At 41.6% G+C, this 24751-nt stretch overlaps 1 protein-coding gene and 1 pseudogene across 1 annotated transcript; both read right to left on the bottom strand.

Moving 5' to 3' along the window:
• Positions 1–1472: 1472 nt before the first annotated feature.
• LOC140508324 (uncharacterized) lies at positions 1473–13422 on the bottom strand. The gene is made up of 4 exons (XM_072616141.1): positions 11129–13422; positions 10158–10240; positions 5235–5361; positions 1473–4458 (listed from the first exon to the last, which is right to left on the bottom strand). The coding sequence occupies exons 2-4, from the start codon at positions 10188–10190 to the stop codon at positions 2894–2896; spliced, it is 1725 nt and encodes a 574-aa protein (XP_072472242.1). The 5' UTR covers positions 10191–10240; positions 11129–13422; the 3' UTR covers positions 1473–2893.
• Positions 13423–15025: 1603 nt separating this feature from the next.
• On the bottom strand, positions 15026–21417 carry LOC140503585 (ADP/ATP translocase 3-like; annotated as a pseudogene).
• Between the last annotated feature and the right edge of the window lie 3334 nt (positions 21418–24751).

Genomic DNA, 24751 nt, shown 5'->3' with positions numbered 1-24751 from the left:
GCAGTCACAATCCTGCATACAAGGGGCCCAGGTCCTAGGGCTATTGTGTCCCTGGAGGCAGCAGTGGGATTTGAGCAGCCTGCTGGGTGTCTGAACATTCTATTCTATTAACGATGGCACTGCTTATCTCCTGGTGTGAGGAAGTGGCTAGAAAAGGTATCCTAAAGCCAATGCAACCAAGATTAGGAGGGAAGCAAGAAAAATGGGAAAGAATTTCTGCAATTAATGTTTGTGATAAAGGCTCTGCTTCTAAAATACATACTGAACTGAGTGAAATTTACAACAACACAAGTCAAAGGATGTAGGCAAAGGAAACTAACAAGCAGTTTTCAGAGGAAGAAATAAAAGCTATGTAAAATCATATGAAAAAATGCTCTAAATCACTGTTCATTAGAGAGATGCAAATCATCTGAGGTATCACACCACACCTATCAGATTGGCTAACATGACAAAACAGGAAGATGATAAATGTTGGAGAAGATGTGGGAGAGTTGGAACACTAATTCATTGCTGATGGAGCTGTGAGCTGATCCAACCATTCTGGAGACCAATTTTGGAACTATGCCCAAAGGGCTACAAAAATATGCATACCTTTTGACCCAGCAATATCCCTTCTAGGACTCTGGGACAAAGAGATCATAAAAACGGGAAAAGTTCCCCACGTGTACAAAAATATTTATAGCAGCACTCTTTGTGGTGGCCAAGAACTCAAATTGAGGGGATGCCCATCAATTTGCCAATGGCTGGACAAGTTGTGGTATATGAATGTAATGAAATGCTATTGTACTACAAGAATGGATGAACAGGAAGACTTCAGAGAGGCCTACAAGGACTTACATGAACTGATGCTAAGTGAAAAGAGCAGAACCAGGAGCACATTGTACACAGTTACAACCACAGTGTGTGAGGGATTTTTCTGGTAGACTTAGCCCTTCACAGCAAAGCAAGGACCTAAAACATACCCAACGGACTCTTGAAGCAAAATGCCATCCTCATCCAGAGAAAGAACTATGGAATTGAATCACAGAAGGAAGCAGAATATTTTCTTTTGTATTTTGTTTTGGTTTCTCTCATTCATTTTAATTCTTCTATGCAACATGACTAATGTCAAAATGTATACTATGTACACTAAGAACATCTGTGTAGAACCCATATAAGATTCCATGCCATCTTAGAGAAGGAGGGGGAGAAAATCTAAGACTAATAGAAGTGATTGTAGAAAACTGAAAGCAAATAAACTAATAAAAATATGAAAAGGTCTCCAATAAAAGAGTGTGTTTTATAACATCCAATGCAAGTAGGTGAAGAAAATAGGATTCTTCTCTAGTATTAAGTAATATAAGCAAATTTCCCTTGGCTAAGAGCAGGGATTCGCTGTCTCTCTGTGTCTATCTCTTTCTGTTTCCCTCTCTCTTTCTTGCCTGAGCCATACAAGATGAGACTGAGGATCGAAGGAATGACAGCCATAAAAGTAGTGTTTACATGCTGATTTAATGTTTGCAAAACATTTAACAAACATTGCTTAATTAAATCGTCACCTCAACTCTGGGAGGTACATGCCCTTATCATCCCCATTCTACATATGGGGAAACTCAGGCAGGATTAGGTGACATGACTTACTAAGTGATATACAACTAGGAGGTACCACAGGCTGAATTGGAATTCACCTAACCCCTTAAAGAAAGTACTACAGAAACTGATGTCCAATAGGTACCAAGACACTTAAAGAATTTGTCTGCCTGCAAAGAACAGGAAACATTGTGGGAATGACTGAAGAAGTGAAGTATATGAATGTCATGAAGTACTGAGGAGAGATGGGAAATAGTAGGATTTCAGAGAAAAAACATTACATGCATAGGCTTTTAGGTACAAGATGGAATTGGGGATGTTTAATGAGGCCTCTTCTGGTGGCAGGTCTAATGCAGTCTGTGCTGCAGCAAGAGGACTTCCCTTGTAAGTAGATCCAAAGCTTTGTCTCCAGTATGATTTCTCCAAAGTATAGTAAAGTAGAACCTCTAGGGGAAGTCATTTTCACCTTCATTTTAGTAGGAACAAAGCTGTCCACTGATCACCATCCTCCAGAGAAAAGCATGATTCTTAGGCACATTGGTGAGGTTTCTCTGCACAAAGAATCCTCTGATAGAAAGTAAGAACTGATCTCTTGCTGAAAGCTTTCCCACAATGAGACCCCAGGTAATTGCTCCTCAGAATGTTTTCCCTAATCCTCAAGAACCTTTGAACTTCATTTGAATGGCTTTCCTTCTTCATGACAATGATCAGATTTCTATCTCATGAAAATTCTGAGAAGGGAAATAGGACATGATTGTTGTCTAAAGGCATCACCACCTTGATTAGTCATAAGGTTTGTCCCAAGTGTGGAAGCTCTTCTTACATATGTTAACAGTGGTAACTAAAAGCTTTGATACATTCATGACAGTCATGAGGTTCAACTTTAGTGGGGATTCTATGATGTTTAGCTAAATCTGAGAGCAGTGGGAAATCAGTCCACATTTAATACATTCATAAGACTTCTCTTTGAAGTATCTTTTGTTTCATATATAACAATTATGGATCACTGTGTGAAACACTTTCCAGAACGATTACATTCTGAGATTTCTCCCCAGTGTGAATTTTCTGATGTAAAGCAGGATGGCAGTTCTGTGGGAAATATTTTCCACATTGATTATATTGTACTATACCATATGGTGAGTACCAAGATGGGAGGAGTATTTAAAAGTCTTTCCACACTGATTATATCCCATAGACTTCTTGACTGTGTAGCAAGAATGAATCTCTCTGCAAATTGATTTCCCCTCAATGATACTCAAAAGGCTTCTATGCAGTGTGGATTATCTGATGTCCAGCAAGATGGGAGCTCTTCCTGAAAGTCAGTCTATTCACTGTGGATTCTGCCAGGCATAAAAAGATCCGGCCTTCTTAGGAAAGCCTTTGCACACTCATTACATTCAGAACGTTTTTCTTCAGTGTGGATTCTCTGATGTGCATCAAATTGTCCCCTGTCTCTGTAAGCCTTTCCACAGTGATTACATCCATAAGGTTTATCTCTAGTGTGGATTCTCTGATGTTTAGTAAGACCACTCCTGTATCTGAAAGCCTTTTCACAGTGAGGACATTCAAAAGGTTTCTCTCCAGTATGCATTCTCTGATGGGCCACAAAGTGACTCCTGGTAGTGAAAGCTTTTCCACATTGACTACATTCAAAAGGTTTCTCTCCAGTGTGGACTCCCTGATGTGCAGTATGAGTGCTTCTGTCTTTGAAAGTCTTTCCACATTTACTACATTCATAAGGCTTCTCTCCAGTATGGATTCTGTGATGTGCAGCAAGACTGGCCCTATGTGTGAAAGCCTTTCCACAGTGATTACATTGAAAAGGTTTCTCTCCAGTGTGGATTCTCTGATGGGCCCCAAGTTGACTCCTGGTAGTGAAAGATTTTCCACACTGATTACACTCAAAAGGATTCTCTGCAGTGTGAATTCTCTGATGTGCAGCAAGACTGACCCTGTCTCTGAAAGCTTTAAAACAACGTTGACATTCAAAAGGTTTCTCTGCAGCATGGATTCTCTGATGTTCAGCAAGACTTCTCCTGCCTTTGAAAGTGTTTCCACATTTACCACATTTATACAGTTTCTCTCGAGTATGGATTCTGCAATGTTTAGCAACACTGGTCCTGTATCTGAAAGCCTTTCCACACTGATGACATTCAAAAGGTTTCTCTCCAGTATGGATTCTCTGATGAGAAACAAGATGGGAGTTTCTTCTGAAATGCTTTCCACAGTGATTACATTTATAAGGTTTTTCTCCAGTGTGAATTTTCTGATGTGTAGCAAGACAGACCCTGTATCTGAAAGCCTTTCCACATTGATGACATTCAAAAGGTTTCTCTCCAGTGTGGATTCTTTGATGTTTAGCAAGACTATCCCTGTATCTGAAAGCCTCTCCACACTGATGACATTGAAAAGGTTTCTCTCCAGTGTGAACTCTCTGATGTAAAGCAAGACTGCCCTTGTATCTGAAAGCCTTTCCACAGTGATGACATTCAAAAGGTTTCTCTCCAGTATGCATTCTCTCATGAACAACAAGATGGCAGCTTCTTGTGAAAGCCTTTCCACAGTGATTACATTCAAAAGCTTTTTCTCCACTGTGGACTCTCTGATGGGAATCAAGTTTGCTCCTGCTAGTGCCACTCTGAACACAGTCATTCCCTGAAGTCATATTCTCACAGTGATTTAGGATACAAGACTGTCTGAATCTCTTTCCAATTTCTTTAAACTCACAGTCACGCCTGGGACTTTTATTTAACTTGATATTAGTGTCATGGATGTCTCTCAACTTGAAGTCCCAGTCACCATCCCTCATGAATCTGTGCAGGACATGTTTTTCCAGAAAAATTCCAAGATTTCTAGTCATCTCATTTTCTTCAAACCTGCTCTCTAAATCTGAAGAAAACAAGCAATCAAATATCTACACACCAAAATATATACACACATAAGCATATGCAAGAGCAATGGTTAATGGAGATTTAGGGGCTCATGTCCTGGGCATTACCAGCTGCAATGCAACAAAATTTTGTTTACTCTGATACCAAACATTGGCATTTAAGAGACTGTATCAGCATAAGGAGGAGACAGGCAGACTATGAGAGTGACAAAGGAGCTGCACACCACAGAGGGCTGGACTCCAAGACTTACTTACTCCAAGCTAACCATTCACACTGAACAAAAGCAACAGCCTCAACTCAAGATGGGTACCAGATTTCATTGAACAGATTAGAGTGATTCTCCATGGGAGAACAGATTAGTTTCTGTTTCTGTTTTGGCAGATGGACTTCCTGTTATTTTTTATTGCCTAGAGTTTGGGTCAATGTTTTCTTTCTTTAAGGAGATTGTTGGAGAGCCAAGGATTTCTTGTCCTACTCTGCCACCTTGCCAGAATCCCCTCCCACTCTTTTTGGCATGACATTTTCAGTGAAGTTATTAAAAATCTTCACAGAGGTGGAATCTGACATTTAGGTCAGACAGCTGAGAGGTGGTAAATTGTTTAACCTGAAAAGGTGACAAGCCCAGACAAAAGAAGATTTGGGACACACAAAAGAGTGTGCACTCAATGAAGGTTCTGAAGCTGAGATGCAACAGAATACAGATCCATTTTCTGCCACTTGTGAAAATTTAGGCCTGATAAATAACATCAAGAAAAGAAAGGAAATGGTCCTTACCCAGAGACAGCAGGTTCCTGACATTCTCCAGCATGACCTCCTTGTACAGCTCTTTCTGAGAATGGTCCAAGAGGCCCCACTCCTCCTTAGTGAAGTCCACAACCACATCCTTCAATGTCACCACTTCCTAAACCATCAAAAGTCACATAATTTAGAGCTCAAAGAGACTCCAAAATTCCTCTAGTCGAACTCTCATCCACTTAGAACAGGACACTGAAGCCCAGAGAAAGGATTTCCCTAACACTCATATAACTTTTACAAGCATCAGAGACAACCATTTATATCAGTTATTAAGAGCACAATGGAATATGGAGAAAAGCACTTTACATTTGAAATGAGAATCATGATGGAATTATCCATCAAGTAAAGCAATTAAAATGTTTTACTAGACAATGCTTCTCCTGATGGAATTTAAGAACAAGATATGTGTGTTTGTCCTCTGTTGCCAAGGAAGACCATGCCATTAGAGAAATGATGACAAGACTTGCACTTGACTTTGTTTTGAGTGAGGAAGGGCTGTGCAGGTCACCAGCTTCACTTCTCCTCCAGAGCCATCTGAATCCAGTGATGAGATATTCATCATGATGACTGGAGATGACCCAGGATGAGGCAGTTGGGGTTAAGTGACTTATCCAAGGTCACACAGCTAGTGAGTGTCAAGTATCTGAGGTGAGATTTGAACTCAGGTCCTGACTCCTGCCCTAGTGCTCTATCCACTGCACCACCTAGCTGACCCTAAGAAAAAAGATATGTGCTCTATTAGTGATGCACAAGAATCTGTATGGGAGATAGTGGGATCATGTGTAATTCTACCTCTGTTCTAAGTGACAAATTAAGAATATTCTATGAAGATTTTGTGAAAAGTTGGTTAGTACTGTTTATTCTGGGAGGAAAAAAAAATAACATGATAGTGATGTCTCCAGAGTGAAGAAAGAAATTATCAAGTCAATTTGGTAAAAGTATGAAGTAGAGAAAAGTATGAAAAGAATTCTAAAGACAGATTACTCACAATAAGGCCTCACCTGAGTGGTGTAAGGCTGGTTCCAGCCAAATAAAGAAGAATTCTGTACTCTTATACTCAAGGGTTGAGATGACCCTGGGTATGATGAGTCACACTGAAATATCTTTTCTCTTTGCTTTATGATTGCTTTCAAGTGTTCATGGAATAAATAAATTCATTCGTTTTAATATTTAATTATAGAGAAATAAGAATAGCTATATGGGGAATAGGAGGTTCCTTCCTTCATTAAAAATGCAAAATTTTATCAAGTGGGGTTAGAGATTAAGCTAATGTATAAGAAAGACATTGCAAATTTATGAAAAATAAATTATTCCATCATGCTGCTACAACTCTGGACCACTGAGCTTGGGTTGTTTAGAGGGTGAAAAGAATAATTCATGAAGCACATTGATGGAGATTGTAGAAGAAAGTGACAACTTCAATTCCTCTGATGCTTGGGAGGGTCCATCTATTTTCACAATCTGGTACATACAAAATATGTGTTTAGCCAAGGCACTTTCAATTTGATACTTCCCATTTCTAGCAGAATGGTATGATTCACTGGTTAAGAAGTTATATTACTGTGGAGAAATTCTCTTTCTTGGAGATAAAAATCCCTTCACCTTTTTATCATTTTGATCTCATTTAAAACATCTCTTTTATCTTATATTCATATATGTCACATATGGCTTCCTTTATATCTGTTATGGAATTTCTGAGTAATTCAACAATCTTTGATTCTCTCCCTGATTTTTGTAGATTCCCAAGAATTTACAATTCTTCTCACTAGATGTTCTGACTCCTGACTCTTCCCTGCATTCTATTCATTCATAATGTGAACAATCACTAGAGGAAGGCCACTCTTTTCTTCATTGATAATCCATGTCTGCAATCCCTAACCTGTTCTCATCAGAAGCTCATGCACATCTCTTTCCTTCTCCATCCTCTCACATTCTCTCTTCCCCATCATGGGATGAGCTCATGTCCTCCAATCATCTACATAAGAAGAGAGTCAGCCCAAACATGTCCACATGTACACCATGGTGCACTACTTTGGAACTTGCCATTGACTGTGCCAACCTGTCCCAGTGTCTTTTGTCCTAAATCTCTTCCTTTGGTGTGTTGTCTTTCCATTCGAAGTGGAACCTCTATGGGAGAGGACAATCTTTCTTCTTTACTGTTTGAATCCCCAGGCCTTAACACATGGCATATCATTATTCACTTGTTTCAGCTGTGTCTGAATTTGCTGGATCCCAGTTGAGATTTTCTGGGCAAACATCCAGGAGAGGTTTGTCATTTCCTGCTCATGCTAAAAATAATGAACTGAGGCAAACATAGATAAGTGACCTAAATCACATCACACAGCTAGTAAGTGTCTGATGTCAGATCAGAACTCATGACATGAGTGTTCCTGATTCCAAGCCCAGGGCTCTATGCACAGTACCACCTTGCCACCCTCTACTCACTCCTTAGTCCTTAACCTTAGCTTTCATCCTTCTTTTCCCGAAAGGGCCCTCTGAAAATTTAGCATTGATGCTTTAATATCCAAATCCGACAAATTTATTCTGTAAGATGGGATTTAGTTGAAAGGCTGCACTTATGGATCCTGAACACTGCAGGTTCCCCACCCCTGCACTAGATGGACTGCATTCAGATCCCAGGAAATTGTCATTTTAATGTAATGAGGTTTTTCACTCTTTTCTTTATAATTTCTGAACATATATTTTGTGAAGGTATGACCCACTGACAGAGGGTAAAACATCACAAGTATCCATGTGACTTCAGAGGAGACCACATCTTAATTTAGTTTGGGACACACTCAGTTCTATTTGCACCCAGGACTTCAAAGTATAGCACTAACTTCTCTGGATTAGTCTACTGCCAGAGTTTTAATGTGGCAATCTTTCTCCTCAGAAGCAGAAGGGACTCAGTCGCTTCTCGTTCATGAAGGAGGGAGAATGAGAGTTGATGGACAGATGAGGGAACAGGAGCTCTCAGGAGGAAGCAGTGCATTACATTTTGGCCAAGGCACAATGGGAGCCTGGGAGACCAAGTAGATACTCTAGGACAGGGTCAAGTAAGAAGAGGGGTCAGCTGATGGAGATCAGGAACGGGAGCAGATGATTCTGGGGATTCAGGACTGAGGCAGAAAGAGAGTGGGGGATCCCATCACAAAGGTCTTCTTCTGCTTTCCATATGGCCCACATTTATAGGCAAATTCTGCCTTGGACTCCTCCTCCTGGCAGACTCCCTGGATGGCAGAAGCAACCCTCTTCCTTGACATGAAGATGTCTTCTAAAAATCCTGGGCTGGGCTTGCAGTTCCAGGAAGGTTTGAGCTAGGAAGTCAGATGGCCTACCTGTCATCTAACTGACTAGGCTTCAGAGATCAAGAAGTGGTCTTTGAAGCCACCTTCATGCCATGATTCCTGCCTCACTCAGGCCCCTAGAGCCCTCCCCCAGAGGCCCTGTCTCCTGATAGGAGAGAGTTCAATTCAATCAGCCCAACCTGTATCCTGTGATTGCTGCTCTCTGCTCACCTCACTCCCCCAAGCCCTTTTCTTCATTAACTGTAGAAAACACACTCACACCTTTTGCATAAATGTCCCCCAAATCTGACCACTGAGGCTTTTACATAGAAAGTGGGTAATGGTTTTTAAAAATGAATTTTGGAAAAACCATAACTCACTGCATTGAATGCTATACTGGATGTCCTGAGGTAGGTCAATGGCCTTGAAGCTACCTCCCTTACCCCAATCTCTTTGAGAAAACTCAGGACCCACTTTCTGTCCTGTTATTCTGTCTAAGAAGACACAAAAGGCTTAGCAAATGTTGATTACCTAACTGACTAGTCAAGCAGCTACCATTTTCTTTGGACTGGTATAAGTAGCTATGCTAAAGACCCTTGTGACACACCTTCCTAACTCTAACTCTAAATCCACACTTTGTTTCTTCTTCTAAAAATGTTCCTTTCCTTCTCTCTGTCTTCTAATCAGATCTGACCCAAAACATCTTGGTAAGCTTCCTACAAGGCCTCAGGGATCCTACCCACAGGTTGGGTCATGTACCTTGGGAAGAGAACTGGTCTCTATGTCCTTGGTGGAACTGGGAGACACACATGTCCATCAGGGAGTGTGTCACATACTTGAGTGGATAAATAAAACAGAGTGCACTATCTGTGTGTAACATGCACTCCCATATTCTGCCTGTCCTTAGCAAGCACGATGACAATTCTTACAAAAAGATCAAATGAGATAATATTGATATGGCTCCTGGCACATAACACACACAATGTAAGCAGCCCCTCAACCCTGTCCAGCCTTCTTACACCTTGGTCCTCTTCTTTCTGACCCAGGGACACTGGCCTCCTGGCTGGTCCTTGAACAAGACCCTCCATTCCCTGACCCTTTGCCTTCCCAATGGCTCTCTCATGCTTGGAATGTCCTCTCACCTCACCTGGGCCTCCTGCCATCCTTCACATCCCAACTAACATCTCCCCCCATGAAAACAAGCTATATCTGGTCCCTTCCCTCTCACAGTGCCTCCCATCCATCCCCTACAGAGCGTGCTTGCACGCAGATGCTGCCATGTTTTCTCCAATTGGACTGAGCTCAAGGAGAGCAGGGACTGTTAATTTTGTAAACTTTCTTTGCACAACCAGTACATTAGCACGGTGCTTGGCACAGAGGAGCCACTTTCTAAATGCTAATGGACTTGACCTAAGAAATAATTGGGAAGGATTCAGAGAGACCTGTGAAGACTCGTGTGGAATGAGGCAGGAGGACGTGAGCAGAACCAGGAGAATTTCTTCTCTGCCATCAGCAGTGCAAAGGACAAGCCACCTCTAACAGGACAAAGCTTCTTCGGCTCTCTTGGATTCCAGGTTTGCTGATGCTGGTCAGCCTGTGGATGGACTGCACTCACCTGGGATGAGTGTTTCTGAGACATAGGAGTCATTCTTCCTGGCCTCTCTTCTAGGAATAGGCTGTGGTCCTCTGCAAGGTGACCTGGGGAGGGAGAAGAACCTCAGGGTGGGAGAGACATTGGCTTCGCCTTCTCCTCCCAGGGTGGATGCAGACTTGCCAAGAATGAGGGAGGGAGAGCTCTCAGAATGGTAACCAAGGCCCTGCCCTTAGGGGAGAGACCCCACCTCAGGAGGAGGGCAGCAGGGAGTTTTTTTCCCCAAGTAAAAGGCAAAAAGAATTCACCAGCAAGGGAATGGGGTAGAAGGCAGACAGCCCTGACACCTCCAGGATGCCCAACACCCCGGAACCACCGCGTCCCAACCGGCGCCGGACCGTCAGAACCCGCGGCCATCCCCCCTCCTCTGCTCCGGGGTCTCCCCGCAGGCCCCGTCCCTGCGGAGCCCGGTCCGGTCCGTGCGCTCGGACCGACCCTGACCCGGCGGCTCCGGCCATTTCTCACCGAATTCTCCTTCCACAAAGCGGGATCCCACGGAGCCCACAGGACCGGACTCCCATCCCACGCACGGACCGAGGACTTCCCTAGTGACCCCCTGGGACCGAGAGATGCCCCGGGACCGAGAGATCCCCCGGGACCGAGAGACCCGCACGCGCGGGGGCTTCGGCCGCGGATCCAGGTCGGGATCCGACGTCCTCGAGGCTTCCTCGGGCCGTGAAGGAGGCGGGCACGTCCGAGGCCGCGGGCAGACTCCGGCCCGTCCTCGCGGAATCCCCGGGTCTTACGCTCCTCCGGACAAGCTCCCCTCCCCCACATCCGGGTCTCCCGCTCCTTGTCCTGGGGGGGGGGGGTCTCCCTGGGCTCCCCCCCCTCCCCACCCTCTCCTGATACAAGTTCCCGGGGGGCCCGGCCCGGGGGAGGAAATCTCGCGGGATTTCCCTTCGGGGCTCCCCACGCTGGGCCGCGACTCTCACCTGGTCCCGGCTCCGGGTCCGTTTGAACCTGCTCTTTGATCTCTGGGGCGGAGGAAAATCTGGAGAGCTTGAAGCGGGAAGACCTAAGCCGCCATCTTCCCAGAATCCTCTGCGGGACGTGGTCTCCTAGGCAACTGCAGACGCTCTTTACGAGTCGGTAGCGGAAAGAGTCACGTGGAAAGGATTCCCGCCTCCAGAAAGACTGAGAAACCACAATGATTAACTGGGGGCTTGTGTCAGGAATGCGAGAGGCAGAGGCGGGGTGGTCAGAAAGACCTAAGAAAGAAGAGAAGTCGGGAAAAGACTTGGAGGGAAAGGCCCCGGAAATGAGAATTTAAAACAGGGATTGCACGTGACAGGGAACTGAGGGGAAGAGGAAGAGGAAGGTTAAATACTTGGAGTGAAAAATTAAAAGGGATCAAGGAGCCAAAATCTGAGTCTAGGACTCACTTTAACGTGAGAGGAGGCGAGAAAGAGAAACCAGACTCAGGACTTTGAGGGAAAATTGAAAATAACCCAACAGCCAGCGGGGGAGGGGTCAGAAAACAAAACCCTGAGTCTCTTGTTTACAGGAAACACGTTTAAAAGCTTGTGAAAAGACAACGAATAGAAATAAACATCTGATAAAACGTGTTCCACTTCTTGGGGGAAACCAGACCAGCAGGATCCCACTCTTGCTCTCAGACTCAGCAAAAACCATCCTGACAAACACGGGAAGGGATAAGCTAGGAAAAGAAGATTCTGCAGCATCCACAGAGAGCCAAGCAAGAGCCACACGGACATGCCAGGCTCCCCAGCCTTGGCCTTTCCCTTGGACCCAGAACCATAGAAGGACAACACTTTACCAGTCCTGTCACCTCTGGATTAAGTGTCTCATAAAGATGAGAAAACAAAGCAGACCTGAACAGGAGGCCTGAGAGACTAAAGCAAAGAGACTTATGTGTCTGCTGAATGGGAACTGATCAATAGACATATTTCTCAACAATATATATTGTGTGGGATAAAAAGACCCTTATTCAAAATCTTAAATAAATGAAGAGGCTTCTCAATACGAACAGAAAGAAAAGGATTTATTACAATTCTCAAGAAAAGGACGTCCTTCCACCAGGTAGGGGGAACCTGATGGAAGTAGGCAACTTACAGAAAGTGAAGCACAATTTTTATACCCTAATGCAGAGAATCCCACCTTCCCACTATCCCACCTCTCCATTGGATGGGAGGCGGGCTCACAATGTGAGCTTGAAAAACTAGGCAAAACCCAGGAAATCTTCACCTATCCCAACACAATTACCTCATCTAATATCCAACTTAACTGCTGATGTGGCTTTAGAAAAGAGGGGAGGGGGAGAAGCAAGAGCTGGTAGCATTGATGTGGCAATTGTACAACAAACAAAGGGGAGATCTGAGTAACTTCCAAGTTTTGAATACAACTCACAGCACGTTCACAAAGAAAGCTGGTAGCTGGTAAGGGGGGGGAAGCCAACTGACTGCCCACAAGCCCTGGATACCTGAAACTCAGGTATCCAGGGAGAGAGGCTTTATGGAAGAGAAATTTTATTTAGAAAATCCAGTATTCCCCATATTTTTAGTATGCAAAGTCTTCACAATCTCATCTCACTCAATATGATGAGGTCAGACAAACAAAGTACTCAGGTTTGCGGTGTTTCAGACCCCAAAATAGCGACACCCAGGTGGTGCTGAATGAATTCAACTCTAGCCTCCTGTGATATCCCCCCACCAATTTTTTGTTTTCCTTCTGATCATCATTACATTGCTTTTACTTGTACAAAATCTTTTTAATTTAACCTAATTAAAATTCTCTTTTTCATACCTCACACTTCTCCTTATCACTTGTTTATCCATACATTGTTCTCCTGCCCAAAAGTCTAATAATTAACATGTTTCTTTATCTTCAGGTTTTCTGGTATCCCCCAATCAAATATGTGTCATGTATCCATTTTGACATTACTTGATAAATAATGTAAAATATTGATCTGTGCATAATTTCTGCCATATTTCCTTCTGGTTTTCTCAACAATTTTTACCAGATAATAAAATCTTAAGTCTTTACATTTGTCAAATGCAAAGTTCCTGTGTTTCTTTGCTACTGTAAATTGTACATCTACAATATTGCATTGATCTACCTTTCTAGTTCTTAACCTGTGGTGGAAAATTTTGTTAATTACTGCCTTATAATACAGTTTTTAACATCAAGTTTTTCTGAACCTTTTCCTTTTACATTACTTTTTTATTTATTCCATTCATATTCTGGACCTTCTGTTCTTCCATATCAATTTTGTAAAGATTTTTTTCTCTTTCTCAATAAAAATAAGGTTTTGATAATTTAATTGGGATACCCTTGAAGATATAAATTAGCTGATGTAAAATTGGGATTATTATTGCCATGCCAACCCATGAAGACTTAATATCACTCTAATTATTTATATCTAATTTTATTTGTATAAATTATTTTATATATATTAATGTATTTTTAGGACTTGTTCTAGCAGGTGTGCCCACAGGAATTTTATACGGTCCACAGTTATTTTAAATAGGGTATCTCTTACTATCTCTTGTAACAAGGTTTTGTTGGAGATGTATAGGAATGCTGATGATTTATATGAGATTACATTATATCCTGCTACTTTGGGAAAATTATTATTTCAACTAACGTTTTAGTTCCATCTTTGGGATTTTCCATGCATATCATCGCATCATTCACAGATGAGATATTTTTATTACCTCCTTCCCTAGGCTAATTCTTTCTATTTCTTTTTCTTCTCTTACTGCTATTCTAGGATTTCCAATACACTACTGAATATTATTCATGTCGGTGGTCATCCTTGAACCTTAGATCTTAATAGAAATACTTCTAGGTTAACACTATTATAAGTATTGCTTGCTTATGGTTTTAGGTAAAGGCTTTCTTTCTAGTTTAGATAAAATCCATTTTTTCGCAGGAATGAGTACTGATTTTTATCAAAAGGGGTTGGGGTCAGTTATAAAGGTTATGTGAGTGTTAGGCACATTCCTTTGCTGGGCTTCACTTTCCTCTTCTAAGCTGATGAGTGTTGAACTAGGTAAATTCTAGAGTTTCTCCTTTAGCTCTAAATTGTGTGAATTTCCAAAAACTGCTGTCCCTGGGTAATGACCATTTCCTCTTTTCTTGATGTTCATTGGTCAGGCCTACATTTTCACAAGTGGCACATAATGGATTCATATTCTGGTGCATCTCAGCCTCAGAAACTTCATTGGATGCACAGTCATCTTCTTGCACCAACTCTTCATTCACTTTGGTCTTTGCTTGTCACCTTTACAAGTTAAATAATTTAACATCCATCAGGTGTATGACTTTGGTGTTATATTCCTGCTCTGTCAATGTGTCTCACACCTTCACTCAAAATGGCATGCTAAAATGAATGGAAGGGGATTCTGGCAAGGTGGCAAAATAGGACAGGAAAGCTTTTTGTCTCCAAGAATCTCCTTAGACAAAGAAAAAAAATTGCCTCTAACTCTTGGCCATGTATAATACCTTAGAGTGCAAGTGCCAAAACCAAAACTATGTAGTTTGGGGATTTTTTTCTGGCAGGTGTACCCACAGGAATTTTAACTGTCTAGAGTTATTTTAAATGGGGTATCTCTTACTCTCTAAACTTATCTATCTTCCTTACTAAAGCAGGTACTATATAAACCAAATTATAAAGCCTTTATATACAAATAAAATCAGATTTAAACAATTGGAGAAGTATTCATTGCTCATTGGTAGGCAGGCCAATATCATAAAAAATGACAATTTTATCCAAACTGATTTTTATATTCAATATCAATCCAATGACACTCCCAAAATTATTCTTTTTCATTTAGAAAAATTAATAAGAAAATTCATTTTGGAAAACAAAACGTTAGGAGTATCAAAGGACATAATGAAAAAAAATGTCATGGAATAAGGTTTGGCAGTTCCAGATCTTATGCTCTATTGTAAGGCAGTAAGTATCAAAACTCTCTGGTACTGGGTAAGAAACTGAAAGATAGAATATTTGCCAGTTTCAATGGAATGGTGTATAGATACAGCATCAAATAAACCTTGTAGTTGAGAAGTATGAAAACAATATTTTGTAATCAGAATTCACTAGTAAAAAAAAAAACTTTAGTGGGAAAACTGTAAAGCTATGTGTCTGAAACTGTAAAGCCACATGTCTCAAACTGTGTACACACACACCCACACACACACAAACACACATACAAACACACTGACACAAATACATACCTATTTTTAGCCAGCTCTGAGGGGAGGGAGAAAAAAAATAGAGATTTATACAATAATTCTGTTCTAAATTTGAAAAGAAGTTGTCCATAGTAGATTTGCAGTTAGAAAAACATAAAATTAGGTAGGAAGAGGTAAAATGGAGCAAGTATCACATACAGATTAATCTCCTTGGAATTAGTTGATAGTGAGGGCATTTAGTGCTGGAACCTTATTCTCCTGGTATGAACAGAAGAGGACACAGAATATCTCAGTAAATCTATTTTAGAAAAAACAAATCAAACAGGCCATAAATGAACTTCTGAGAAAAAGCCATCAAGAGCAGATCAATTTGAAAGGGACTTTGACCAAACATTAAAAATCAACTAATTCCAATATTAAATCAAAAATTTCAAAAAATAGGCAAAGAAGGCTACTACAAACTCCTTTTATGAAATAAATATGGTATTGATGCTCAAACCAGAAAGGATAAAAAGTAGAAGAAAAATATTAGACCAATTTCATGAATGAATATGGATACTAAAACCTTAAATAAAATACAAGCCATGGAACTACCACAATATATTACAAAGATTGCAAATTGAGCCCAAGTTATAGTTATACAGGGAATGGAGGGATGCTTAAAGTTACAGGAAGTTACTCACATAATGGATTATATCAAAAATAAGTACCAAAATATCGTATGGTTATATCAATAGCTGAAGAAAAAGCTTTTGATCAAATACAACATTCATTTTTATTAAAAATCCTTGAAAGTACAGATATAGATTTTCCCTGACATTGATTTAAAAAAAACAACAATACATTCACCAAAATATATCAGTCAACATTATTTGTATTGGGGATAAGATAGAAGCCTTTCCAGTAAGATCAAGTGTGGAACAAGGATGCCCACTGTCATCTATATAATATTCAATATTGTATTATATTGGAAACACTCACAATAAAGAAACAGAAGGAACAAGAATGGGGAATGAAGTGTCAATAAAACTCAACTTTTTTGGTAGGTGATATGATGTACTTGGAAAGTGGCAAAAACTCAGTCAAAAAGTTGATTAAAGCACTGATACAATGCTAGTGTTTGGTCTCAGAGAACACAATGTTTTATTGCATTTAGGTTGCTCATGAGAAGGTCATGAGCCCCCTAAATCTCTAATAACCATTGATGTTAAATATACTTATGTGTGTATATCTTTTGGTGTACCTATGTTTGATTGTTTGTTTTCTTCAAATTTAGATAGTAAAGTTGAGGAAAATGAGGTGACTAGAAACCTGGGAATTTTTCTGGAAAAACATGACCTGCACCAATTTATGTGTTATGGTCCCTGGGCCTTCAGGTAGAGAGAAATCTATGACTCTAATATTAAGTTAGAAAAAAAATAAGAGTGATTATGAATTTAATGAAATTGGAAAGAGATACAGGAAGCCTTGTAGCCTAAATCACTGTAAGAAAATGACCTCTGGGAATAACTCTGGTCAGGATAGTGTAGGCCATGCTTTATTGAACACATAGAACTTTCTCAGTCCCATGAAGAGGATCTTGAAATGTATCCAGGTAATCAATGGGAAATGTCCTGGAACTGGAGTTCAGACCTCATGAGATATCAGAAAGGTGATGCTGAAGAAATGCTTTGTGTAAGTAATAAAGGTGGGAAATCCTTGAGTCAGAACTCTGCACGCATTACTCATCAGCAAATTCCCATTAGAGAGGAGCCTGATGAATGTAATGAATGGGAAGCAACCATCCTATCACTCCTCTTTTCCTTGTTATACTAGATTTCACCCTGGAATGAAAAGTTCTGCATCTCCTCAGTGCAGGAGGGCCTTTTGTTGCAAGTCAGATGTTAATAGATCTCATAAGATTCATACTGGCAAGAAGTTTTATGAATATCATGAATGTGGGTAGGTTGTCTGCTACATATCTCTCCTTACTGGCCATCAGAGAATCCACAGGAGAGAGAAACCTATTGAATGTCATCAATGTGGAAAGGCTTTCACAAGGAAGGAGTGTCTCCCTGCCCATCTTAGAATCCACAGTGAATAGAAAACTTCTGAATGTAATCAGTGTGGGAAGACTTTCATAAGGAGCTCCCAGCCTGCTGGACATCAGAGAATTCACAGTGGAGAGAAACCTTGTGAATGTAATCACTGTGGAAAGGCTTTCAGAGACAGGGACAGTCTTGCTGCCCATTAGAGATTCCACAGTGGAAAGAAACCTTTTGACTGTAATCAGTGTGGAAAGAGTTTCAGAACAAGGTCCCATCTTTTTTTTTTAGAGTCTCCTGTGTATTTATTGTTTAACAGCAGAATGCCCAACACAGATCATCATAACTGCCAAATAGTCAGCTGTGCAAAATAATACATATAGTGATTAAGTACAAATGGGAGACGTGATTTTGTAAAAATAAATCTTTAAACACAGATTAATGGTCCTACAAAAAAACATTTAAACTCATTAGATGGTCTAAGTTGATCTACCACCTTGGACCCCCTGAAACTGTTATTTTCCCAGAAATCAATAATCAACATACTGAATCATCATCAGTTCCACTGTGTGAATAATGGGTCATGATAAATGAATCCCTTTTTCCAAGAGCCTTTTCTGCCTCCCCTACAAACATGATCTGCCTGCATAAAAAGACAACAGGAATTTCTTGAAAGTCAATGGTCCAAAATGCTAAGTATGGTTAAGTATTCTACATGATCTATATTCACTGGTTCCTTAGTTAGGATGTACTTAGATTACTTTCTTCAATTCATCATACAGGAGAAGCACGAAAGCTCCACCCATGCCTCTAAGAACATTGGACCAGGCACCCTTGAAGAATGTTTTGCCAGCCTCATCTTTAGCAATCTTCTTCCAGCAGTCAACTGTCCCAGTGTACATACTGTCAGCTCCTTTGCACCAGGACCGCATTATCATTGGCCACCTTACTGTATCAACACCACACCTGCTGCAGCAGTCACTGATTGTGCACTCATCCAGCTTCTCACAATATGAGCGTTCTTTAGATCTGGGAGCATACCTTTTGTTGTATCATAGATGCCAAAGTAAGGTGCTCTACAGATAATGATACCCTGCATTGAGACACTGAAACCTTGATACAAGCTACGGATTCCATCAGACTTAGTGATTTTCACAAGGCAGTCTCCCAGGCCTTTGAATTCTCTCTCAGTGCCAGATTTCCCAATATCAGCTGCCAACCAGGTTCTCATAAAATTCAAGGGGTAGACAAAGCAGAGAGAAGTAGCTCCAGCTGCACCACTAGAGGCAAGATTGCCAGCAAAATACCTCCAAAACTGTGTGTGCTTGTCCTCTCCTCCCCAAAACACCTGCTTATACTTATCCTTAAAGGCAAAGTTAAGGGCCTGGGTAGGGAAATATCTGATGACATTTGCTAAGTTACCCCACCAGAAGGAAAGCACCCCTTGTTCCTTTGGAATTTGAAATATAAAATCCATTATGCCTCTGTACTGCTTATCTGCAGCAGTTTGTTTACTTGCATGCTGCATGCTGCAACTGCTTAACTCTCTCAGTGGGGGCCACCATGGTCTTGGAGATAGCAGCAGTGATGCCACCAGCCAGGAGGTTCTTGGTGAAGGAGATGGCCTGTTCTCTCATGGTTACCGAGGGGGATGATGTTGGAATTGGAGAAAGAAAGGCAGGTGAGAGAGGGCTGAAAGCTGCTGCCTGCACACAGCCCCTTGCTACAGCTTGGACTGAAAGCAACAAGGTTCCATTTTGTTGCTCTTCAGATAATCCATTGTGGAGAGAAACTTTTTGAATGTAATCAGTGTGGAAAGACTTTCATAGAGAGGTACCATCTTGTTGCACATCAGAGAATCCACACTGGAGAGAAACTTTATGAATGTCATCTGTGTGGAAAGGTCTGCCCAAAGAAGCAGAATCTTGCTTCCTATCACAGAATGCATAGTGTAGAGATACCTTTTAAATGAAATCAATGGGCAAAGCCTTTCACAGAAAAGGGCAACTGTGCTGGACATCAGAGAATCCACACTGGAAAATAACCTTATGAATGAAATCAATGTGAAAAGACTTTCACAGGGAGGCAGACTCTTGCTGCCCATTAGAGAATCCACAGTGGAGAGAAACCTCTTGAGTATCATCAATATGGAAAAGCTATCAGAAAGAGTGTCCATCTTGCTGCATATCAGAGAATCCAAACTGGAGAGAAACCTTATGAATGTAATCACTATGGAAAGGCTTTCCTAGATAGGGGCAGTCTTGCTGCACATCAAATAATCCTGGAGATAAACCTTATGTCGAAATCAATGTGGAGTTTCATAATGTGGCTCTATCTTGATGCTGATTCAAGAACACACAATGAAGAGAAGCCTTTAGAATGTCATCAGGGTGGAAACCTTTCATAATGAGGTGGTGTCTTTCTGCACATCAGATGAAGGCTTTTGATTGTAATCATCATGGAATCAATTTTGCAGAGAGATTCATTCTTGCTACTCATCAGAGAGTCTAAAAAGTAAGAAGGTTTATGTATGTAAATCAATGTGGAAAGGCTTTTAGATACTCCTCCAATCTTGTCACTCAAGAGAAAATGCAGTCTGAAGAGAAAACTATTGAATATAATCAATGTGGAAAGTCTTTCACACAGAGCTACCATCTTGCTTTACATTAGAGAATTCACACTGGGGAGAAACCAAAGAATGTAATTAATATGGAAAGTCTTTCACACAGAGCTCCACTATTGTTATACATCAAAAAATTGATACTGAAGTGAAGTCTTATGAATGCAATAAACGTGGGATGATTTCCCACTGATCTCAGATATTGCTAAACATCACAGAAACCCCACTAGGGACAAAGCTCATGGCTGTCATGAATGTGTGAGAGCTTTTGTTACCACTCTTATTGTGTTCCTTCCTTTGTTGCTGGAGAAGACCATGCCATCAGAAAAATGATGACATGACTTGCTCTTGACTTTGTTTTGAGTAAGGGAGGGCTGTGCAAGGTCACCAGTCTCAATTCCCCTCCAGAGTCATCTGAATCCAATGACCACATATTCATCAGGATTACTGGAGACGACCCAGGGTGCACTGGGAGACCTTGGACCCTTTAGGCCAAGACCTATTTAGGTACTCACTTAGGGGAGATAATGCCCATTCATTGAATAGGGCTGTTTAAGAAGTAGCCAGGGGAAGGCACCTTTAATGAGCCAAAGAAAAAGAAATATATCAGAGTGGGAGGGAAACAGCAACAGTTACTATTGATAATCACCCTTAAGCCAGGAGGGTCCAGAAGAGATTCCTTAGGCAGGGGTCTAGTATCCTTCAATGTAGGAGCTTCAGAATGTAGTAAGTTTAAGGTTTTGGGAAGGGAAGTCAAAGGAAAGGAAAGGAAAGGAAAAAGAAGGGAAGGGGAAGAAAGGAAAGGAAAGGAGAGGAGAGGAGAGCAGAGGAGAGGAGAGGAGAGGGAAAGATATCTAGCCAGTAAAACCCAAGTTAACTGGGCATCTTCTAGCCATCCAAATTTACCTTCCTTTGGAGAGGAGAAGAAGGGGAGGGGGAGACAGACAGGAGAGGAGGAGCTGAGTTACCCAGCTAGCTGGGTCCCCATTCAGGTAGCTGGGTCTATTCACACATTATTGCGTTCTTCCTTTGTTGCCAAAGAAGATCATGCCATCAGAAAACCGATGATATGACTTGCACTTGACTTTGCTTTCAGTGAGGGAGGGCTGTGCAAGGTCACCAGCCTCACTTCTCCTCCACAGCCTTAACATATGTAACAAGACCTTGCACACTTGGGAAAAACCATATGAATATAATCAAGGTGGTAATGCCTTTACACAACAATCATGTCCTATTTCCTGTCTTAGAATTCTTATGAGATAGAAACTTGTTCATTGTCACAAAGAAGGAAAGGCATTCAGATGGAATTCAGAGCTTCTTCAGGATTAGGGAAATCATTCTGTGAACTCAGTTCCAGCTAGAGATCATCTCTTCCTTTCTGTCAGAGGATTCATTGTGGAGAGACACCTCACCAATGTGCTCATGGGGGCTGGGCCATTCTCTGGAGGATGGTGATCAGTGGACAACTCTATTCCTCCTGGAATGAAGGTGCATAAAGGCAATGGAAGTGGGAAGGGCTTCCCCTAGAGCTCTTAGTTGAATGTATTTTGGAGAAATCATGCTGGAGACAAATCTTTGGATCTAATTACCAAGGGAAGGCCTCCTGCTACAGTCCAGACTTCATTAGGCCTTCCACCAAAAGAGATCTTACTAAACATCCCCAAATTCCACCCTGTACTTAAAACCCATACATGTAATGTTTTCTCTCTGAAATCCTAACGTTTGTCATCCCTCCTCAATATTCCATGACATTCATAGACTTCATTTCTTCAGGAATTATCCCATTAATTGATACTCCCTTTGTTTCCTCTTCTTTGCTGGCAAAAAAATTCCTTCTTTCAGTGTTTTCATAGCTGTTGGACATTAAGTTCTGTAATGCTTTCTTTAAAGGACTAGGTGACAGGGTGAATGAAGTGCTGTCCTTGGAACCACAAGGCCTGAATTGCAATTCAACCTCTGCTACTGCCTAGGTGTATGTCACTGGGTAGGTCATGTCACCTAATCCTGCCTGAGTTTCCCTATCTTTACAAGGAGGGTAATAAGGGCTTCTACCTTCCAGAGTTGAGGTGAGGACTTAATTAAACAATATTTGTAAAATGTTTGACAAACATTAAATCAAAATGGAAATTCTAACTATCTGTATGACTATCATTCCTTGTATTGTTAGTCTTATAGTAAAGTCAGTTGCTAAATCATGGATAGTTCAACTGAGAAAGAGAGAGGGAGACCAAAGAGAAAGAGATGCAGAGAGAAAGAGAGTCCCAGATCTTACCCAAGGGAATTTGCTTACATTTCTTAATACCACAGAGGAAACCCATTTTCTTCAACAAATTGCAGTATAAGTTGTAAAACATCTTTTATTTGAGATTTGCTGGTGGTGTTTTAAGCTAGTGGGTCTTTTCAAAAAAGGAAATGGGGAAATGATCCAAAACAAATGATTATCACATAGATCATATCCATGTAACTACTGAAACCAAAGTCAGTGAAGAGGATGACCTTAGTTAGATGTCCCTAAATCCCAGGGGACATCAGCAAGGTCATCAAACAAGATGCCAGAAGAAGCCTCTGGCAAACATTCCTTGGGAAGAGTCAGACAGGACTGAACAGCAGAGCAACCCCCATGTGCCAGGCACTGTGCTAAGCCCTGGAGATACAAAAAGTGGCAAATAGTCCCTGCCCTCATGGAGCTTACAATGGAGGGGAGACACCTACAAGTGTGTACAAAGTGAGCTATAGACAGGGTAGATGGGGCATAGTTAGCAGTGAAGACCCTGGGATTAAGAGGGCTTGGAGAAGACTGGCTGCTAAAGGCAGGATTTTAGCTGGGAGTTAAAGGGAGCCAGGCAGATCAGTGGTCAGAGCAGAGAGTGGAGAGTATTCCAGCAATGGGGCACAGCCAGAGAGAATGCTCAGAGATGGAGGATCTTCCCAGTGAAAACTGGAGACCAGTGTCACTGGATCAAAGAGGAAAATTTTAAGAAGAATGGAAAGATGGGAGAGGGTCAAGTTATACAGGGTTTTGAAGGCCAAACTGAGCGTTTTTTATTTGTCCCTAGAAACCCTGGCATTTATTGAGTGGGAGAGGGGTATGATATGGTAAGAGCTGGATTTTAGGAAAATGACTTTGAGGCTGGGCTGGGATGGAGAGAGACGTGAGGGAGGCAGAGCCCCTCCCACATCAGCTATAGTTGTAGTCCAGAAATGAGGAGATGGCGTTTTGTTGAAATGTGATGGAGAAACCTTAATGTGGAGTATAAAGGGGAATGATTATAATTGATTATATTATATATCATCTTATAATATGATTACAATTCATTATTTTCTTAGGCAGATGGGGGCCTGGGTAAGTTGGGAGGGGAGCAGGCTACAGGGTTTCGTTTTCCTCTCAGGCTCAGAAGAATAACAGATCTCATTGCAGAATCCTGAATCAGATTCAGTCTAGCATCGCGCATACAGGCCACCTAACTCACTCAGGCTGGGTAAAGCGGACCTTCAGACTTTTTGCCCTCTCTCTCTCCCCTCCTTCCCCCCAACTTAGCTCTCCCACACCTGGACTAAGAGGGGGCCAACAAAGCAGGCTGGAATCAAGTTTAAACTTTCCTGCTGAGAAGTTCCCGTGAGATTTATATGTCGATTTTCCATGAGTTACCTCACCAGGCACATGCACTGGACCCAGAGTAAGTGTGTTTGATGAAAGGAGCCTGCAGTGAGCCACAGTCTTGCTCACTCCCAGATGCCTTTGCTGGTGTTCACCATCTGAACTTGGTATTGCACATATCCTCCTTCCCCAAACTGGGCCAAACCAGCCTTACAGTCAACTGTTCCTACTAAACATTTTCCTTCTGTGTCCACCTGATCCTGGGAAAGATTGTCCATCCTATTCCCCAACCCCTCTCTGAACTTCCCCTTTGTGGTTTTCAGGCATAAATCTCCCATGCCCCTCCTGGGCTCTTGGGTTTGTGTACAGCACTAGTGTCTGATTTTCTTTCTAAAAAAACTTTTCCGCTTTCAACCCAGCTTGGACACCTCTGCATTTCAAGGCATGGGCTTAGCCTTGTTGCCAGAATACAACAACCTTTGCAAGGAAATTATAATTTTCATATTAAATGATATGATACATATACTAATAATTTTTTTCTCCAGAGCTGCGTCTCTGGTTGGGGAATCAGAGCTTACAGTGGAGCTTGAACTGACTAACCAAAACTCTGACTGCTCACAATCACTCGACCTTAAGTGAAGGGAACCAAGGATTGCAGAACCTTTTACCATCACAGAACTCTGGCTCTGTATGTTAGGGGAGGCGGTTGCAACCCCCAAAGACTTGACTTCAGAATTGTTGTATTGTGAGACTTATCAATTTGTCATGGGAAACCAGGAAACAATTGTTTATAATCCACCTTCCTTCCTCCTTCCCCAGTTGTGATTGAAATATATAACCTGTACTTTTATCTCAGCCCCAAAAGAGTCCTCATTTTGAAACTGATTAATTAAACTACTTGATTACTGGCACTCTAGTCTCTAGGCCTACTTTGTTCAGCTCCAAGCATTCTCAGGTTAGAGACTAACTTAGTAAAAATCCTCTTAATACTGGTGTCAGAAGTTTGTAAGAGGTGGAGAGAGGGTGAAGCCCTGAACTCTTCAGTGCAGGGAGAAGGGACAGGTGCTGCTGGATTTTTTTTGCCTAGAAGTTTCAGCTCACGTGACTGACAAGTTCACTGCTCCCGACTGTAGCTCCATTAGAGGCCCCAACCTCT

This window comes from Notamacropus eugenii, chromosome 5 (genome assembly GCF_028372415.1).
Source record: "Notamacropus eugenii isolate mMacEug1 chromosome 5, mMacEug1.pri_v2, whole genome shotgun sequence".
Taxonomy (NCBI): Eukaryota; Metazoa; Chordata; class Mammalia; order Diprotodontia; family Macropodidae; genus Notamacropus; species Notamacropus eugenii.
The sequence above is the reverse complement of the archived record's forward strand: the minus strand, read 5'-3'. Positions and strand labels throughout refer to the sequence as shown.